Source organism: Pelodiscus sinensis, chromosome 29, assembly GCF_052426305.1.
Source record: "Pelodiscus sinensis isolate ZL-2025 chromosome 29, ASM5242630v1, whole genome shotgun sequence".
NCBI lineage: Eukaryota > Metazoa > Chordata > Testudines > Trionychidae > Pelodiscus > Pelodiscus sinensis.
Genome location: NC_143080.1, coordinates 9,411,594 through 9,431,270, shown reverse-complemented (window position 1 = coordinate 9,431,270; position 19,677 = coordinate 9,411,594). Strand labels below are relative to the sequence as shown.

At 48.3% G+C, this 19,677-nt stretch overlaps 1 protein-coding gene across 3 annotated transcripts in view; it reads left to right on the top strand.

Moving 5' to 3' along the window:
• Window positions 1-13,431, top strand: part of MAP3K3 (mitogen-activated protein kinase kinase kinase 3) — a 61,884-nt gene extending 48,453 nt beyond the window's left edge. For all 3 annotated transcript variants that reach the window (XM_089774059.1, XM_089774061.1, XM_089774060.1), the window contains 5 exons: window positions 119-267; window positions 1,579-1,710; window positions 3,761-3,890; window positions 5,449-5,626; window positions 8,468-13,431. In XM_089774059.1, coding sequence (XP_089630185.1) covers window positions 119-267; window positions 1,579-1,710; window positions 3,761-3,890; window positions 5,449-5,626; window positions 8,468-8,696 — 818 coding nt within the window. In that variant the 3' untranslated portion in view covers window positions 8,697-13,431. The remainder of the gene's footprint in view (window positions 1-118; window positions 268-1,578; window positions 1,711-3,760; window positions 3,891-5,448; window positions 5,627-8,467) is intronic.
• The last annotated feature ends 6,246 nt before the right edge of the window (window positions 13,432-19,677 follow it).

Genomic DNA, 19,677 nt, shown 5'->3' with positions numbered 1-19,677 from the left:
CCACTGACGCACTGTAAAATGGGTATTGAAATTGCTTCGTAATAGGGTCTGGTGTTTGTTAAGCAACTTGTGATCCTCAAATAACACTATAAAAGGGCAAACTTTGTTGTGTTTGTAGCTCCGAGTGCCCCAATAAACTGGCGACGAGGGAAACTTCTGGGGCAGGGTGCCTTTGGTCGTGTGTACTTGTGCTACGATGTGGACACTGGCAGAGAGCTTGCTGCTAAGCAGGTCCAGTTTGACCCAGACAGTCCTGAAACAAGCAAGGTATTTGAAAGAACGCCTCAGTGCTGCCAAACCTAACTCTGCAGACTTGGAGAGTTTTGTAATGTGCCTGTCTCTCTGAAAGCTAATGTCTTCTGCCTTTGCTAGGATCCAGGCTGCAAGGAGTCATTTAAAAATTGCTCTTTACGGTAGTGTTTATCTAGCTTATGCTTGAAATTGAAATCTATTTCTTTACTCTACTTTTGGCCCTCCATCCCCTTGTGGCTGGTTGCCAAGTTATTGTGGGTGCTAAGCTGCTACCATTAGCCTTGTTGGGCAAAAGTGCATGTGAAAAACAACATTGAGACATTTGGGGGGTTGACATACAATTTTGTGTTTGCTAAGCCCCTTTACCAAGGGTAAAGTGGTAAATCTTGGATTGGTTTACTGACCTAGTCTGGTGTCCATTTCAGGAAGCATCTAAAGATTTATTGATCTCTAAATTGAACTTGGGTATGTAACTTCTTAGCTAAAAGGAAAACTGTATTTCCATGCTGAAAACTTGTCTGTCTGTCTTCCCAATTTTAACTGACACTGCTGTTGAAATGGGAGCATGGGGACATGGGGTGCATGGCCTTGCAAGAATTATAGAGTAACTTGCTGCTGCCTGCACCATGACTCTAGTGTTCAGTGCCATTGGGTGACTCTGCCAATTTAACATGCCACCTTCCCAACATCTAGTGAGTTCACTGAGGCTGGAGAACTGATCCATGAAGGTTTGATTGCTTTGAGCAATGGGTTCCAGTTTAAGGGAGGACCTGACAATCAGGATCTCTTGATTCAGCCTGAAATTGTTGGGTAGCCCTCCTGCATTGCATTGTGAAACCCTGTGGCAGTTGGATGAAGGAAAGAACCATCATTTGTGTGTGTGCAGATGCTTTAGATTCTACATCTGCATCTCCTCTTCTGCTTGAATTTGAATAATACTCCTGAGCATAAATCGAGACAGGGTACCAGTGATTAGAGTGTCTAAGAAATACCTTGGTATCTAAAGGGCTGAGGGATACCCATGCTCATTCCTAGCACATCGGCAGGGTTTTATATTCAGTCACTGTTAAACAAAAAACAGCCCTCCAGTATGGGAGGGAAGGGTAAAATAATTAATCTTTTTTAATGACTTGGCCAAAGCCATGCATTAAGACATTAGCTTCTCCCCGAGTCTGCGTTAATTAATGCCATCCAGAGGACAGCTTTAAACTAAGCCCACAGGCACAAGGGGTCACATTAGTGCCATCCTGGTTGTATCATGGGCAAGGGTTGTTGAAATAAGGTTCTCCTTGTGCATTATACCTAAACTGCTCTCAACATCTGTAGGAGGTGAGCGCTCTGGAGTGTGAGATCCAGCTGCTGAAGAATCTCCAACATGAGCGCATTGTTCAGTACTATGGCTGCCTGCGGGACCGAGCAGAGAAGACCTTGACCATTTTCATGGAGTATATGCCTGGGGTAAGTCTACAGTAAAGGTACACCTACACAGCAACATTAGTTCAAAATAACTTAGTGTGCTTCTATACAGCAGGCAGTTATTTCAAAATATCAAAATACGGTCAAGCTGGAGGACTTCTTACTCCAACTCCTGCAACCCTCATTGTACGAGGAGTAAGGGAAGCCGGGGGAAGAGTGCTCTATGTAGAAATAAGTGCTGTGTAGACACTCCCACTTTCGAAATAAAAGCTATTTCAAAATAAGCTACGTAGCTCAATTTGCGTGGTATATTTTGAGTTAAGCCTGGTATGTAGACACACCCTAAGTGAGCAAGCAACGTTTGAGTTAGAAACGCCGTCCCTGTTGGTTTACTCTGACCAAACCACCCTCTAATTCTGAACATTTCAACCTTGACAGCCTGTCAGAGCACTACCGTCCTTCCCCTCCCCCCACGTCTCCTTTTTTATTATGGAGGTATCCCATTCTCAACCACCCACTTGTCCTTGTCCCACACATGTCTTCCTGGACTCTGTGCACGGAACACTCTTCTCTGAGGCTATGCCTGCCTCTTCTGACAAAGCCCTCAAGCAATCAGATGAGCAATAAACAGTTGGAGTGAATCAAGGATTTATTATATAACTAAAACATGTGATACTGTATTTTTAAACCTTTCCCTGCCCTCTCACTGCATCTGATTGGAAGCCCTTTAGGGCAGAGACTGTTTCTTCCTGTGTGTCTGGACAGTGCTTACCGTGTTGTAGGTGCCTTGAGAATACATACAAATTCACGGGTCAGAAGTATGCAAAGACATGGGATGGCTCTATAGTTTCAGTGTTGGAACAATAGCTTCTAGCCACTGACATCTGAGGCAAACGTGCATATTATGTGGTGCTTAAAGGACATTGTTTTGGAAGATCTGGGAAATAATCCGATCAGGGCAGTTGAAACTTGGCCCAGTGTGATCTGCCATGATATTTACCTGTGGGATAATTTTGAGAAACTGGAATTCCCTAAGTCCCTTGCATGGCTGGATGCCATTCTTGGTGTGCCCCATGTGCAGGGGATTGGAATTTCTTTACCAGCATTTTCTGTTGGGGTCATGTATGTGCTCTGCATGTTCACACTCCCCCTCCCAAGACATAAAGGGTTAAGTTACACCAACCTCCACTCCATTCCTTATCACTAAGGCTGCGATTTAGTAACAGGTATTTTTAGTAAAAGTCATGGATGGGTCACGGGCAATAAACATAAATTCACAGGCCCATCACCCATCCATGATTTTTACTGCAAAAATACTCGTGACTAAATCTTCATGGGGAGGCCACTGCTGGCAGGGTTCTGGGACCAGAGGCGCCAGCTGCCACAGGCTACCCCAAGATCGTTGCCAGGAGCCGCTGAGTAGCAGCTGCTCCAGCAGCCCGTAGGGGCAGCCGTAGCTTCAGTGGTCCCTGGAGCCAGCTGCCAAGGACTACCACAGCTGGTCATAGGGCCACTCCAGCAGTGGCTGGCTGGGGGTTACCTGAGCATCTGGGGTCAACCACATTGGCCGTTGCAGAATTCAGAATTCACAAAGTCATGGAATTCGCGACCTCCGTAACAGATACGAAGCCCTATTTATCAATTCCTGTCTCCTCTTAGTTATTGGAGTCTCTCTTGTGCCAAAGTTTAGTGTAGTTACTGTAGTTAGCTTTTTAAAATTTTAATTTCACATCCTGTTGGCAAAAAACTTTAGCTGGTAGTCCTGCAGTGATGTTGGTAGTATCCAAACAGACCTCAGATAGTGGGTCTCCGCAAAGGGATTAAAATCTTGTTTTATACTCCATCCTACCACAGGATCATTATTTCTGGCTGCTGCCAAGGAGAAGTCAAGGCAATCTAGTCCCTCTACCACAGGGGTCAAGGAGCTTAGAATAGCTTTTTTTTCCTTGGTAGAAAAGAATTTGTTTTCAGCTAGTTTGCACCTCAGAAGAGCTGACCATATGGTAAGCACAAACTCTTGGGTAATAAGTAGATTCTGTTGTTCTTGTGGATTATTTCTGAGCAAATCTTTCCTGTTTGCTTTTTGGTATAGGGTTCCGTGAAAGACCAGCTGAAGGCCTATGGTGCACTGACAGAAAACGTGACACGAAAGTACACTCGCCAGATTCTTGAGGGAGTCTCCTATCTTCACAGCAACATGATTGTGCACAGGGACATAAAGGGTGAGAGCACCAGGCCAGTCTTGGGCACGGATGTGAAGATGGGGGGGCTGAGTGTTTATATAAGAGACTGCAAGTCATGGTTTGGGGTTTGTTTGAGCTTTAGTTGTCTGGGTGATGTCTCCTTTATGATGGCTTTCTGAGGGCCCAGAACATTGAGCATAGGAACCTTTATCTGAGAAAGAGGACAGCAGTATATGGAGGAGCTGAGGGTTGGTGGTTGTAATGATGATTTTGCGGGGCGCTCTAGTCTTTAAAATATCTCAACTGCAACTGCTGATCTTTCTCCCACATCGCAACAAAATGAGGCTTTGTCCCTGGCTGATTCTCACTCCCACTTGCCTCCTATCTGCCGTCACCTGTTTTGCTTCTTTTTTGGTTCCCTTTTAGATTAGTCTGTGCCTGGTCAAATTGGTATCTTTTCATTGGACAGGCAGGATGGCTCAAGAATACCATGCAGGTATTGCTTGAAGCTGCTGTTCTACGTATCTTACTTCCCCTATGCGGAAAATCTTCTCTGACCTTGGGCACTACTGTCTTATGTGACCCACAAAACCTTTAAGCCGCCAGTTCCCAGTATTATCCTGTTAGGAGCCAGCCAGTCTCCTTAGGGTTAACAGTAGTTGTCACACAGTTTGGTTATCCAGTGGAGGACGACGAGTATTCTGATGAGGGTGAAATTTCCTGTCCAAGCCTGTAAGTCCACATCACATCTTTACCAGACTGATAAAAATGTGTGAGTCATTGGTACTAAAACAGCCTCTTTCTACTGGGTCTTGTATGTTCACCTTCATGCTATTCACATGAGCACTGATCTTCTCTAGCAGGTTGTTCACCCCCATTCTCAATGCCACATTTACACACTTGTCTCCAAGGAAGTGGCTGGATCCCTGTCATACTCTGCATAGGGCCCTGCAAACCTAAGACTGCCCAACAGAGGGCACTCGAAATGGGGCAGAGCAGGTATACGAAGCAGCAGTGATTCCACTGTGAATGAAAAAGGCCTCAGCTTAGGCTCTAGCATAGCTCTGTACAGCAAGCCCCCATCTGCCAGTTCCCTTTGGCCAGAGTAAACAGGACCTCTAAGCAGATAACATGGGCTAACTTGTTCATTGCATGAGTTCAAAGTCATCTAATTAGTTCCATCTGCTAATCTTTGCTTTCTGGCAAGCAGAATATACACGAAACGGCCCCTTTCTGCAGAGCTATGTACAGTCTCAGCCATTGACTAGAGGGGCCCTTTATAGGCTGCCTGACCTGTTAGCAGACACCACAACAATGAGAACACTGACTCAGCGCTCTCCCTCTTCCCCTCCCCCCACCCCACCCCCTGGCCGCAACACACACACCCCTTCACTTCCTTGTGTTTTTCCCTAACGTGGCAGCTGTTGGCACAAGGCTTGTTTGCAGCCTGTAGATCAAAGATGGTGGCCTGTCAGGCCACCAGAGGCTTAATTGGGGAAGATCCTATCATGGTCCCAGGCACATATGGGTGAGATGTACAGCTTGGAAATCCAGCAGCAGGATTGTACATCAGCTGCCTGAATTCGTTTCCTTCCAGGAGCCAATATTCTCCGTGACTCTGCTGGGAATGTGAAGCTTGGAGACTTTGGGGCCAGCAAGCGGCTGCAGACCATCTGCATGTCTGGAACCGGTATCCGCTCTGTCACCGGCACGCCGTACTGGATGAGCCCAGAGGTGATCAGTGGAGAAGGTTATGGAAGGAAAGCAGATGTTTGGTGAGAAGTTGCTCAAGCTTTATCAATATTCCATGCAAAGATTTACAGCTTTCCTTGAGACGAAGGTGGTGCGGTCAGTTGTTAATGAATCGGCCCTGCCTCTATAGAATTGGATTCAGATTTAGCCTGGATCAGACATGAAAATGAATTTGACGCAATATGGGCTAGCTGATAGTGTGAGACCTGGAGCTTTTGGACTGTTGTGCAATCTCATCTTCAGAAATCCATTCCTCAAAGCTGTGGTCCCCAACTATTGCATCACTGCATGGAGGCAGGAGGGAAGAAGCTACGGAGATGTTTTTCCAAGACACACTCTCTCCTGTTGTTGTATTTCCATCCTTCACATATCCATTAATTGTGTCATATCTTAGGGTACATCTAGACTACACGCTTTTGTCGACAGAAGTTTTGTCGACAGATACTGTCGACAAAGCTTCTGTCGACAAAGAGCATCTAGACTACATCCAGTTCTGTTGACAAAGCAAGCTGCTTTGTCGACATGGCAGTGTAGACGCAAAGGACAGTTTACATGCAATAACGCCTTCTGTCGACAGAACTCTGTCAACAGAAGGCGTTATTCCTCATAAAATGAGGTTTACCAGCGTCAACAAAATTGCTGAGTTCTGTCGACGTTATGTCGACAGAACTCCGTGGTAGTGTAGACGCAGGTTTAGTTTTGTCGACAAAAGTCCACTTTTGTCGACAAAACCCTGTAGTCTAGACACACCCTAAGTTAGACAGAAAGCCAATTGGGATACAGTCCTGACTTTAGCTGGTCTGCAGTGCCATAAATATGCATACTGGTGTATACAGAACCGTGGGGTAGGAATGCGTTGGACTAGGAAAGTAGGGGAGCTGTAGGTTGGGATTGAGGTGAATTGGCAGACAGGCATATGGAAATGATATACATTCTGATTAGCACAAGTCAGGAAACTGTACTCACGCAATAGAGGAATTAACAGTCCCAAATCCCTGAAGTATTAGTTTTTAGAGACAGTGGGCTGGCCAGCGCCATAGTTAAGTTTTGTAGCTTTAATAAGAGTTACCCTTAAAAGCAATGCTTATGTCTCCTGAAATAAATGAGGACTGGATTATTTTTCCTACAACTACTTAACAGAATTGTAACTGATAATTTTGCCCATTATACAGTGGTCTCTCCCAACTAGGAAGCTCTGGGAAAGAATGGAGCTTGTGTGCTTCCCCCAGGATTGATGCAGTTGTAAATTTCCTCTTGGTGCTGACACTGGTCCATTCCCATCAGAGCAGCACTGCTGTTGGCTGACCTCCAGGTTTTACAATCCTGATGCTTATTCTGAGGTCAGAATTTTCCAATCCCATGTTAGTCTCAGAGTAGATGTGTATGGGAGAGAGACAGAATTGTAACCAATCTGGCGCTCAGTCTCCGTTGCCGACCTCTCCAGTTTTTTTTATAGCAAAATATGTGAGTTATTTGTTATTTCTGGAAAAACTTGACATAAAAAACATTCCTGCTGTTTGCTGAATATGTTAAAGAAACTGGATCTGCTTAAATGGTATAAATCAGTCTAAATAGTAAAATATCCCTGCTTGGTCTTGAGCAAAGCCCAGCACATCAGCACACATGGTTTGCATTTTCTGTTCTCTTACTAAATTTTAAACTGCGGGGAAACCAGTATTAAACGTTTTTGCTGGGTTTAAACCCCGTCAAACAACTGGTACTTGAGAATGCATCAGATTTAATTCCTTTCCTACCCTGCTTTAGCGATTGCTGGGAATCTGCCTTTGATGAAACGTCTTATTCTTCGCAAAGCAGATCAGAGAGTTTAACTTAAAGGTGGATAGGACTTTTCCCCCTATTTAATAGGGAAGCGGGAAGTGTGATTGGAGAGCCAGGAACTTCTCGGCTGTGAGTGATTCCCTCTTGGCCTTGGGCTGGTCACTTCATTCTTCTTGAGCAAAATTCACTGCCATTATGCATAGGCACATGAGATACCACAGCTACATGGGCTTCGAATCCCTGCCAAGTCTGGTGCTCTGCTCTGTAAGAGGGGGATAATGAGCTTTCCTTCCACACACAGACAGCAAGGCTCCTAGGCTTTGTCTACACTACGAGTTTAGCTGAAAGAGGCAATGCAAATAAAGCACGGATTAGCATTTCTTCGCGCTTCATTTGCATAATCTCTTTCGGTCCGTTTTTGCGCAAAAATCTGCTGAAAATGCTAATCCGCGTTTCATTTGCATTGCCTCGTTCGGCAACACTCAGTGTAGCATAGCCCTAATGTCTTCCAACTCTGAAGAGTGATTTTTTTTTTCAAAATGGCCCTGTGTGATTCCACATGTTTGACTTACTGCTTGTAGGGGTACAGAGGTCTTATTCTGTCTTGAAGCCCTGCAAACCTGCCCCTGGGATGTGTGAGTTTGGCTGGGTGTTAGCCTGTCGTGCACAAGCACCTGTGATGCCAATTCAGAAGGTCAAATGATGCTTTCAGTGGGATCTGTGTGGACCTGTTGCCTTCAATGTGTAGCACAGGTGTTAACTGAGGACAGAGTTTGAAGTCATAGGCTTCTACAGGTGTAACTTAAAAAATTGTTGGAGATGTGTGAGCCACAGTAGAACCCAGCTCGCTCTCCCAGAGCTGCCGACACCTAGCACAGTACGAAAAAGTAGCGACATCACTTGTCAGCAGGTCTGGCTTGGAATCCATGCAGGGAGTAGATCTGTGTATGAGGCCGTTTTTATCATCCCTTTTCAGAGCAGAGCAGAGCAGTACCTGGCCCCTAGCTGCTAGCAATTCCTCTGTGAATGTGAAGCGTTGTTGTATGAAGCCCCATCTCATTTTTTTTTTCTGTCTGCTTCTCCAGGAGCCTCGGCTGCACTGTCGTGGAGATGCTGACTGAGAAACCCCCCTGGGCAGAATATGAAGCCATGGCAGCCATTTTCAAAATTGCCACACAGCCAACCAATCCCCAGCTCCCTTCTCACATATCGGAACATTGCCGGGACTTTCTAAAGAGAATCTTTGTGGAAGCCAGGCAGAGACCTTCAGCCGAAGAGCTGCTCAGACATCACTTTGCACAGCTCCTGTACTGAATTACCTCCTCTGCCAGCCATCCCGCAGGGCTTTCAGCGCCCCTGTCTGGCGAAACCATGCAAGTGACCATTGCGGAGCTGCCTCTTCAGAATGCTGTCTCAGCTGTCGTAGCCCTCTGGGCACGTGATGCTGAGGAACCTGGGGTCTGTTCTGTTCTGCAGGACTGATGCTCATTCCACCAATGGCTGCGCAGCACCGAGCTGCATTTTGGCCTTGTTATCTTGTGGTGAGGTTGCAGCTGGCTGCATGTTTTCTGCAGGCACAAGCAGAGGGACATAGGAAGCTTCTTGTTGAATGTAAATAGGCAACAGCAATCTGGACCAAAGTGGGAACTGGAGGAGCTATGTTCAGAGTAGAAACCTACGACAGCCGTCCAAACCCGCCCTCCACAGGGGCTTTACAGTGGGGATTGCACTCCTTTCCAGACTGCTAGGGCTGCCAGGTTTCTGCAGTACAAGAATCCAGCAAAGCCATGTGTCATTGAGCACACGCTCTATATATAATTATATATTTTTCTTCTTAAGTATTCAGCATCTGAAGGTGTTCAGAAAATATTGATTCAAAAATATGTGAATAGTATTATTTTATAGTGAAACCAGGGGTGGGGGGGGTTGCTTTGCTATCCAACTGTCAAGATAATCAGAAAGGAGGTTCCAGCAGAACATATGCTCTATAGGGCCTAGGCTAGAAGGCTCTCCCAGTGAGGTTAGGGAGTCCATACTTGATTCCCAAGGCCAAACTTATCCTAGCATCAAGACATGGTATCCTCATTGTACAACCCTAAGACTGCTAGTTCCAAACAAAACTCTTCTTTCTGCCGTACCTGTCTTTTCAAAGTGATACATTATTTTTACCAATCCCTTTAACCAAAGATGATTTCAATGCTGCCAGAGAACTTACTTCAGGGAAAGGTTACATATTTGCATTAGGCCAGACTGACACAGATATGCGGAGAAATTGCCCTTTCCTGCATAGGAATGAGTTTACTGGACACTAGTTTCCTGGGTCTTCTAGGGTGAAACCAAAGGCGATCTTTCCCTGCATGTTTCAGTGTGTGCAGAAATACTCAATTCAGGTTTCCATGATCTTTTAAAAAATATTAGAGAAGCTTTTCTAATTGAGCCATGTCAGTCAGTGAGGCAAAGGTAAAGAGCATTTGTTTTGCCTGTCTGAAAGCAACTGGAAAAATGAGTCTTGCTCTATAGTATCTAGTCATGGATACATACCAAGTTTCTGATATCTGTGCCCCTTGTGGCTTGCTAGTCTCAAAATGCTGCATTATGATTGGTACACTACTAATCTACCTGGTCTTAGTGACAGGACTGAAGGCAATAAGATCCAATTTAAAAGCACTATTGAAGCAGGTTGTCATGTTTTTTATTGAACAGGCTCCTCACCTAGGAATAAATAAGACCTTGGGTTAATAAAACTGTAAAGGCGTAATCTAAAGTGGTTTCAGGGATCAGACTGAGAGGGTCCGTTCTGGTCAGTTTCATGGTCACAATTTTAAAAATGGTAAATGTCATTATCTCAGCTATTTAAATCTGAAATATCAGTGTCGTATTTGTAGGAGTTCTGACCCAAACAGGAACTGAGGGGTGGTCACAATGTTATTGTAGGGGGCTTTGCGAAACTTCTGTGCTGCTGCTGATGGCAGCGCTGGAGAGTGGCAGCTGCTGGCTGGGAACCCAGCTCTGTAAGCAGAAAGACTGCCAGCAGCAGCACAGGCGTATGGGTAGCATGGTATGATATTGCCACCCAGCTCTGAAGTCAGCACAGAAGTAAGGGTGGCAATACTGAGACATGCCCCCTAAAATAACTTTGTGGCTGTCCTAGAATTCTTTTAGGTCAGGACCCCCAGTTTGAAAAACACTGGTCTTGACACAAGCAATCTGAATAGCATAGCGTAAAAGTCCGCAAGACCACATTTCACAGGGGGGAAACCAGATTTCATGATCTGTGATGTGTTTTTCATAGCTGTGAATTCAATAAGACCCTATGTATAAGCAGTGAAAGTGGGCTAGTGATTATTATCCGTTTCACTTTCAGGCTCTCAGCCTCTAACATAAGAATGCAGTATTTAGAATCATAGAATAATAGGACTGGAAGGGACCTCAAGAGGTCATCGAGTCCAGCCCCCCGCCCTCAAGGCAGGACCAAACTCCGTCTACACCATCCCTGACAGATGTCTATCCAAGGGTGGGAGCATCTTTCTGGGAATTATTTAATTCCTATGGACACACATCTGTTGATCTTACAAAAACCTAGATTTTGAGCCACATTTTTCCAGACAGCATCCCTGTTATCAACATATGGCCTCACTATGCATTGTCATCATTTGCACCAGTGAAAAGTGGAGTTAGATGCTACCACTCTGCTTTGGGAGCATTTTACACACTCTTTGCTCTGGTGTGAATGACCACATCAAGTGCAGGACAATGGAAAACTGGACTCGTTCTCAATAGAAGTAGAACTGAATAGTCCTTCCATTGCCAATGGCAGCATTATTCAAGCCCGTGGTTTATCACTTGCAGCCAGCTCTTAACTTTCAAAATATACCAAAGATTAGCACCTTTTCCTGCTTCAGAATTTAACTTGCAGGTATCCAGCAGCCACGAGAACCAGTGCAACATTTCTGTCTTGATTTGGCCCATTTTTACCTAGTTTGTTCTCACAAGGCCTGCTTCCATGGTCTTTACTCCTTATCCAGCACACCTCTCTTTGGGAGAACACAATAGGGGGCTGAGGAGATGGTGTAAATGGTTTAACGTTTCAAAGCAACTAAACCTCAGGATCTGTGGTAGCTTTTACCTCATACGTATCCGTGGAACGCTGTTCTGGAGCAGAGCAAATAGCATCCTGCACTGACGTGCCAAGTCCTTCACCCTGCCGGCACTCTGACCTTATCCAGAGCCCTGGAACTCCCTGCCAGTACTGAAATGTGCCTACTCTGTGTATACACTTGTATTCCAGTTTCTATTATTGGAGGAGTGATTGTACAGTGACAGAAGCCTTCTGTCTGAGAACATGGAAAGCCAGCTTGAACTTCTTGTATTCCAGTACCTGACCCAGTGCCGCCTGCTTGGCACAAGTACAAGCCAAAGCATTACTTGTATGTTTGGAGATGCACTTTTATGAATGTAGTTTATATCGCTCTTTTTTAGCTCTTTTTACATCATGTAAACATTGTTGCCTCATACTTTTATTTATATCGTAAAATCATATTTGGTGATTTTTATATATAGCGACTTGACTGTTACGGGGTGGGGGGGGAAATTTGACACCTTTATGAATTTAAAAAGGAAAAAGCAGCTGGTTTTGCAGAGTATTTGCTGATGGTTTATAACGAGTAGTGCCGGTCCAAATGCCGCCTTTGCTTCCTCACGGGGCCTGCCAGGCCCTCGCCCCCTTCATACAAATTGAAAATCTAAAATGCTTATTCTGTCCCAATTAAAGCAACCATGAGGCTTCTCTCTCGTTCGCACTGAGTCCTGTCTGTAGAAAGGGCCTTAAAGGGAGCAGCAGTTGCATTTGCCCACTACTACAAGATCTCTTGGCTTTGCCAGTGTTGTGTAAATGACAATAGAACCCATTTTGGGGGCTTGTCTGCCTAACATTAAGTACTGGTGACTATTCCAAATCTTATTTTACATCTTCAGCTGCTCCGGCCAGCAAGGGAGGGAAACTCAGTGCTTGTTCTGAGCTCTAGGATCCTCAGGCTAAAGGCCCTGTAGTAATGAAGAGAATTAGAAGCTCTGAGGGATTACCCGGTCGTAAACCCTTGCTCCTGGGACAGTTCAGGCCTCAACTCATTTAAGGTGAAGAATCTGCAAAATCCTCATTGGAAAGGAGATTGCCTCACCACTATGTCCCGTGCAATCCACTTAGCCTTGGAACGGATCCAGTTTAGAGGGGATTTAATTTTCATTGAGCTTGTGGGGAAACAAACACTTGGCATTTTGGTCTTGGTGTGACGATTCTGTGCATTCCAGGTTATCCACTTGCTCTCCAGCAGATCTGATTTCTCTCCCAGTCACTGTAAATCGCAGCAGTTTGGCTTCTGTTCTTGGTGGGGGGCGGGGTATTCCAAAGGGCTGCAGATCACAAAACCCATTCCCTAACTTTGCAAAACAAAGTGGGCCCTAGGGGAAATTGGTACCTACTTTGCTGATGTACATTCTTTCTGAGGTATCCGCAGGCTTGCCTAACTTGTGCTGCCTCAGGAACCATATATCCCCCTGTGTAACCGCTGTCGGGTATATGACCACAAGGTGCCCCACACCATACAGTAGCTTGGTGCTTAGTCTCTGTTGCTGCTGGGTGGGAGGGGTTTTGAGTGTCTGAATATGAACTGAAACCTGTGTACAGCACCAAGCACTCCCTGCAATTGGGAATCAAGATTCGATTTTTTTTTTCCAGAGGCCTGCCATTGGGATTTGGGCACCAACAGCCAGAAGTCCTGTGACCATCCCAGGTGCAGCTGGGAGCTGATCATGCATACTAGGTCTGAATTTCCCCACTGGGAGGGAGACGTACCTGAGAGGCAGTTTAGGGGACTCTGGAGTCCATAACTACACATCTGGGGAGCAGGGAGATGTTACGGTCTTAACCTGGGTTGTGCAGAAGACCTTGAACCAGTAGTTTATCTGATTTATGTATTCTGACCAGGGGCTTGCAGTGCAAAGCCAGACCAATGTATCGTTTATTTACAATAAAATGATCATTTATATGAAAGCTGGCTGCTTTGATGTGAACACGCCCGGGGGACCAGTATCAGATCGGACCAGCTTCTGCTGATGAAAGTGAGAAGCTGTGGAGCTTCACGGAACTTGTCCTTTCCACCAAGAGAAGTTGCCTCTCCAGTTAGTATTCCCTTTCTCACCTCGTGTGTTGTGTGCAAGGTCTAACATGATGACGACAACCTTCAAATGACTCCCTTGCCTTGAGGGTCTCTGGTAACTGGGCGGGCAATTCCACGCACAGGGCTGTCGCCAAATCTCTCCCCTTGCAGAAGACTCTGAGCATCAGCCCTTCCTGTGGTCTGTGCAACTCTAAGGGAGACCACAGAATAGGATGGAAGTGTCTGTGCTTCTCTGGGTACTTCCAAGGCCCCCTGTCACAATGGCAACTGAATGCCCTCAGAGAACTGAAAATAGAAATGCCATTCTCCGTTTCCAGCTTGCCAGAGAACAGCTTGATTGATGTATCAGGCGTTTGGAGAGAGAGCAGAGTCAATGAAAGGCTCTGCCTTTTGCTCTGAAGGGCGGTGAACCCCATGTTCCAGCCCCCTTTAGCAGGGAGTTCCAGGATCTAAGGCTGACTCCTGCGAAAGCTCTGTGTCCCACGCTGTGTAAGAACGTTACGGCTGATGTGGAACATGGCTATGGTAGGAGGTCATTGTGGGGAAGGGGGAGAGAGGGTCTTTTGGAGACCTGCGGTCAATCCCATGGAGGACTCAGAAGCAGCACTGGATTCAGATCGATGGTGAGACCGTGCGTAGACCTGGGGTGATGTGCTTTTGGCAAAGTGGTGTGTTTGGCTGTGGAGCTCTTGGGGGAAGTAACCTGGAGAAGTCCATGAAAACCTCTATGGCAGTTCTCACCTACAAAGGGCAGTCAGATGCTGCCAGCTGCACCCTTGACGGAAATAACCAGAGACAATGGCAGTCAACATTATTTTCCCTTGAGTGTTGCCAGCTGGTCCTTCCTGAAAATAAACCAATCCAAGAACCAGTCTGTTGTGTATGGGGCATGTCATGGAAATAGACACATTGGGCTCGAAAGTGAGGAGGAATCCATCAGTCTCGTTGCTCAGAACTGTGGTGAGGCTGGGGAAGTTGCTTCGGGGATTTAGATGCCAACTCCCACTGTCCCGTGTCTCTCCAAGCCTGACTCATTTGTGGTATCCCAGGAGAAAGCACAAATCAATAGTGCTTCCTTCAGTCCCCTGGGAACCACTTTCCTCAAACTCGCACTGGCTTTTTCTGGGGCCTTTTCAAATTGGTTCTGCTCTTGCCTTAGTCACTTGAACAGTGCCAGGTTCTTCCTTTGAACCTCTGGCTTCCCTGAGCCTCACATGCCTCCAGGATACTTTTCTCAAGACTGAGAGTAGCTAGTTACTAATATTTAGGTGTTGGTTGTAGTGAAGTGTGGTGGGACATGAGTAAAGGCAGGTTAACAGTCTGATGCAATATCAACCCCTAAGAGTGAAACAACTGAGGGTTTTTTTTAAAGGGTCTTACAGTCCCAAAGCATTTGCAACCTAGAGACCAGAGGCTGGCTGGAGCCACAGTTCTCATCCAATGCTAGAAATGACCTCACATCTCCTTACTCTCTTTCATAGGGAATCATAGATCACTAGAACTGGAAGGAACTTTGAGAGGTCCTCAAGTCCAGTCCCCTGCATTCATGGCAAGACCAAGCACCACCTAAATCAGGGATGGCCAACCCATTAAATGAGAAGAGCTGAAACAGCGGTAGAAAAAATGTGGAGAGCTGCACCAAAATTATTGAGCAAAAAAAAAAAAACTGTCCCTTTAAAAACCCCGGGCAGGCTCCCCTGCACCCAGAAAGCACAGGGGTCCAATTGTAGGGGCACGAGGGGTGGCTTCATAAGCTATAAGGGAGGCTTTATGAGCTGCACTTTCAGGGGTGAAGAACTGCAGGTTGGCCACCCTTGACCTAGATCATCCCTGACAGATGTTTATCCAACCTGCTCTTAAAAACCTCGGATGATGGAGATTCCACAACCTCCCTAGGCAATTTATTCCAGTGTTTAATCACCCTGACAATTATTCCTAATGTCCAACCTAAACCTCCCTTGCTGCAATTTGAGCCCTTTTATCTGGATCCTTTGATTCCTGGTCTTGCAGAATGAAGAGCCTGGCATCTCCGGGGGAGTCACTAAAATCAGGTGTCACCTTCTCTTTCCCCTTTTAGAACAATAGATACTTTCTGTCCCTCACATAACACTGACACGCTTCCCAACAAACATCCTTGCATGCTGAGTCTTCTGCCAAAGTCTAGGTGGCTCTTCCCATCGTTGTCTTATTTCTTAAATAGTTTCCCTTCTCTGGCTTGTGGTGGTGGTGGAGATAGAGGAAAATAACTGGCTGCGGTGGGGTGTGTGTGTGTGTGGGGGGGGTGACTAAGCACAGTGCTGATAGATTTAGTGACTTCTCACCCTTCATGAGAAACAAAGGGTAAAATGCCAAGAGTAACAGGGACGTATGCCGGTGGGGTGGCGCTGAGATGGCTGTTTCCCTTTGAAAGGAGCAGTGCTTTTTTTGTGATGGTACTGCCCAGAGCTTACCTGGAAAGAATGGCAGGTACTGGTACCTCTGTATGGAAATGTCCGATGGTCAGCTGGACTGTGTGTCTTAAAGGGGCTGTGTCTCTGAAAAGGGCAATGCCGGACTTTTTTTTTTTCTCTCAACTTTTCCCCTGAAATACCAACACCTTTCTTTGGGGGGTGGGGGGGAAGTACTGGAAAGGAGCATTTGATTGCGGAGATGAAGGCAGACATTATAAATCTTTGTTATATGCGCCCTTAATGGTTGTTCCTAGTTGGACAATAACTCCTGAATTTGTGGGGCCCTTGTTTTCTGGCGTGTGTGGTGTGTATTGTTACGTCAATGCTTTCTTCTCATGTACTGTCCTCTCACGTGTTGCTGTGATCATCGCCAGGTGCCTGCCCGTTGTTGTGACTCAGCCTTGACGGTGTAAACATGTGGTGGAGGCTCACTGTGTTTTCCCTCTGACCCCTACGTGGCTGAGAACTGGAGCACGTCCATGTTTCTCTCCAGAGAGTCTCTCACGTTTTAGCTCCACCTCAGGTCTGTCCGAGTCCCTCAGCCGGGAAAAAGCACAGGCCTGGAGAGGGGGAGGGCTAAGCGTGAGGCTTGTACTGAGTTGCGACATAAAGACCTCGTACCTCAAATAAGCTGCCATGGAATGAGGTCTGGGGGGGCACCAAAGGGCCCTGCTGTTCCTCAGTTGGACGTGAGTTGCCCGGCGCCTCGTGCCGCATGGCCGTGCCCTGCCCACACAGAACAGGGTGGGCAGCGCCACAGCGGGGACATGGCTAAGAGGGTTGCGTTTTCCGCTGCGGTTAAGAACAAGGTCTAGGGCTCTGTTGGATGAGGGAGGAGCTGGCTCTGTTCTTACCCCCGCTCTTGCTGGGTTTTTTGCTCAACTTCCCGACCCTCCCCCCTTCTCCAGAAAAATCTAAAGTGACTAGGGCAGCGTTTCCCAAACTATGGGCAGTGGCCTGGTACCAGGCCGTGGGAAAAAGATACCGGGCCTCAGCATGGCTGCTGGGAGGAGAGCAGAGCGGGGCGGGCTGGGAGGAGGCGGGGAGGAACCGGCTGCCGGGAAGCAGTGCTGGGGGCAGCGTGGCTGTCCCGGCGGAGATCTGGGCGGGTGGACAAAGCAGGGCTGGGGGCAGCGGGGCTGTCCCTCAGGGATGGGGGGAGGGGTGGCAGGAGCAGGGCTGGGGGCAGCGGGGCTGTCCGCTGGCGGTGATCGGAGAGGGCAGACGGTGGAACCAGGGCTGCACGTGGGGGGGGGGAGCTGGCCAGGGGAGATCAGGAGGAGGAGGACGGGAGAATCAGCTGCCGGAAGCAGGGCTGGACGGGGGCAGCGGGGCTGGTGGTTTTCGGGGGAGCAGGGCTGACCGGGGGAGATTGGCGGGTGGCGGGGGAACCGGCCGCTGGAAGCAGGGCTGGACGGGGGCAGCAGGGCAGGACTGGGGAGATTGGGAAGAGGAAGGGGGGGGGAGCGGGACTTACCTGGGCACATGCAGACCCTGGCAGACGAGTGAGTCTGGCCAGCGATTCCATTTTGCCCCCTCCCCCCACATACCCTCCCTGGAGTAGTTGCGAACTGCCCGGCGGGTAGACACGCTCAGACAGCGTGAGCACATCTACCAGCCAGGTAGCTAAGGACTAATCTACCTCATTAGACAATACCAGGCATTTCATATGTCTGGTAACTTCTCAATTTCCTTCCCAGACAAAACCTTCAAATACCGGACTGTCCAGTACAAAACCAGACACCTGGCAACCCTCCCCTTCCTTGCACCCTCCCTCCTAGCCAGATACCCCACCCCCACTCTGCTCCTGCTCCCGCCTCCTAAAGTGCTCATGTGGCGCCGGGTCCCCCAAGCCCTGGCCCAGGCTGCGTGGAGGATGCGGCCGGATGAAACACTGAAAATTTATTCATTTTTCATTCTTTTTTTTTTATGCGTTTATATTTTTGGGCTGCAAAAGACAGCACTGAAAAAGAACAGGTTCCAACTAAAGTAAAAAGTTTGGGAAACTCTGATCTAGCAGCTTTCTATCCACCCTACAGTCCATTTATCCAATCCATAGTCCCTTAACTTGCTGGCAAGAATATTGTGGGTGACCGTATCAAAAGCTTTGCTAATGCTGGCACTGGGGGCTTTGGGAGGACCAGAAACAACTTATTTTAATATTCATCATTTGCTTATTGAATATGCAAATATATGTTACCGGTCCTCCAAAAGCCTGTGAATGGATTTACTGGTCCCCATGTCAAAAAGTTTGGGAACCCCTGGACTAGGGGTTTTCAGGCTGGCCGCTCCCTCCCTCCCTCCACTGCGCTGGGAGCCGACCTTGGTGCCGTGTGCGCGCCAGGCAGGAGGCAGTGAAGCAGACTGACCTGCTCGCCCGGCTGCTTTCCTCATCTGAAGCGAGCCGAGGAAACGGGCTCCCCGGGAAGTGACAAGCCAATGTGGCCTCTTCCCCATCTCGCTCTGCCCCTCTCTAGAGACGGGGTCGGGGTGCCCGGGGCACGTGGCTGCTATTTGTTCTAGGCCCAAACTTCCCATCTGAGGTGACACTTTTATCCCTCCCCCTACGCCCCAGTATTTGTGTGGAGCTGCGTTATGGTCGCAGGTCTCCGTGGTGCTGTGACCAGGCGGGGGGAGGCCCTGGCCTGACGTGTTCACAGTGGAGCTAGACCAGCAAGGACGGGTGGGCGGGCAGACGGGTGCCTCGTGGGGAAGGTGCTGTTTAAAGCTCCACTTCCCCAAGCGTGTCCCAGCCCCGGTATGCTGGGGCCCTCAGCCCACACAGCCCTAGCGCCTTCAGGGCATGGGCCGAGCACAGGGCTTAATCTACCCGGGCTCCTCAGAAAGCAGCCGGGGGCCTGGTGAGCGTCTGTAGGAGATGGCTTTGGAGCGCAGGGCGAGGACGGCCTATCCCCCCTCCGCCTCCCGGCAGGGGCTGAGACGTTCCGAGGGAAACGCGCTTTGCTCTGCACCGCAGGACAGGCTGACTGTGGCTGGGGCAGGAGCCTGTCTCGTCCCATCGCTGTGCTCGTGTCAAGGCTTGGTCTCAGGTCTGCGGGGCAGGCTGCTATGTTCAGCCCCTTTGTGCTGCTGGGCTTGCCCCCGCCGTCTGCCACGTGCGTGTACACTTGTGCACACGCACTTGTGCAAGTGCACGCTCTGCAGCCTCTGCCACGTCGCTTGCTGCCTGTCCCCTGCTCAGCCACCCTGGCCGCCGGGCTGGAGCCAGGCTGGCTTAGAATCATCCCCCCCCTCCACCCCTCGCTGTTTGTGGCCCCTGCAGGCTGAGCTGGTTGTGTGCCTCATGGATAAAACGGCTGCCTGAAAGGTCCTGGTATGAATCCCAGGCAAGGGGGTGCACAGCTGCCCTGCCCCTGTGACAGGCAAAGCAGGGACTCTTGGAGGCAGGCTGCTCTCGCATCTGGCCAGCAGGGGGCAGTCACAGCCACGATCAGCTCAGACACCTCATAGGGCTGGGAACCTAAAATGTGGCTCCGGGCTTTCCTGGCTCCAGCCCCTAAGCGTGGGGCTACTCCCCCCAGCACTGAGGAGCCTTTGCTGGCACTCTAATCCCCCCGCCATCTCCCCATGGGGCAGGAACACATCAAATATATAAGCCTGAGCCCCTAGGCTGTAGTAGGCGAAGGGATTGTGTGTATGTGTGTGGTG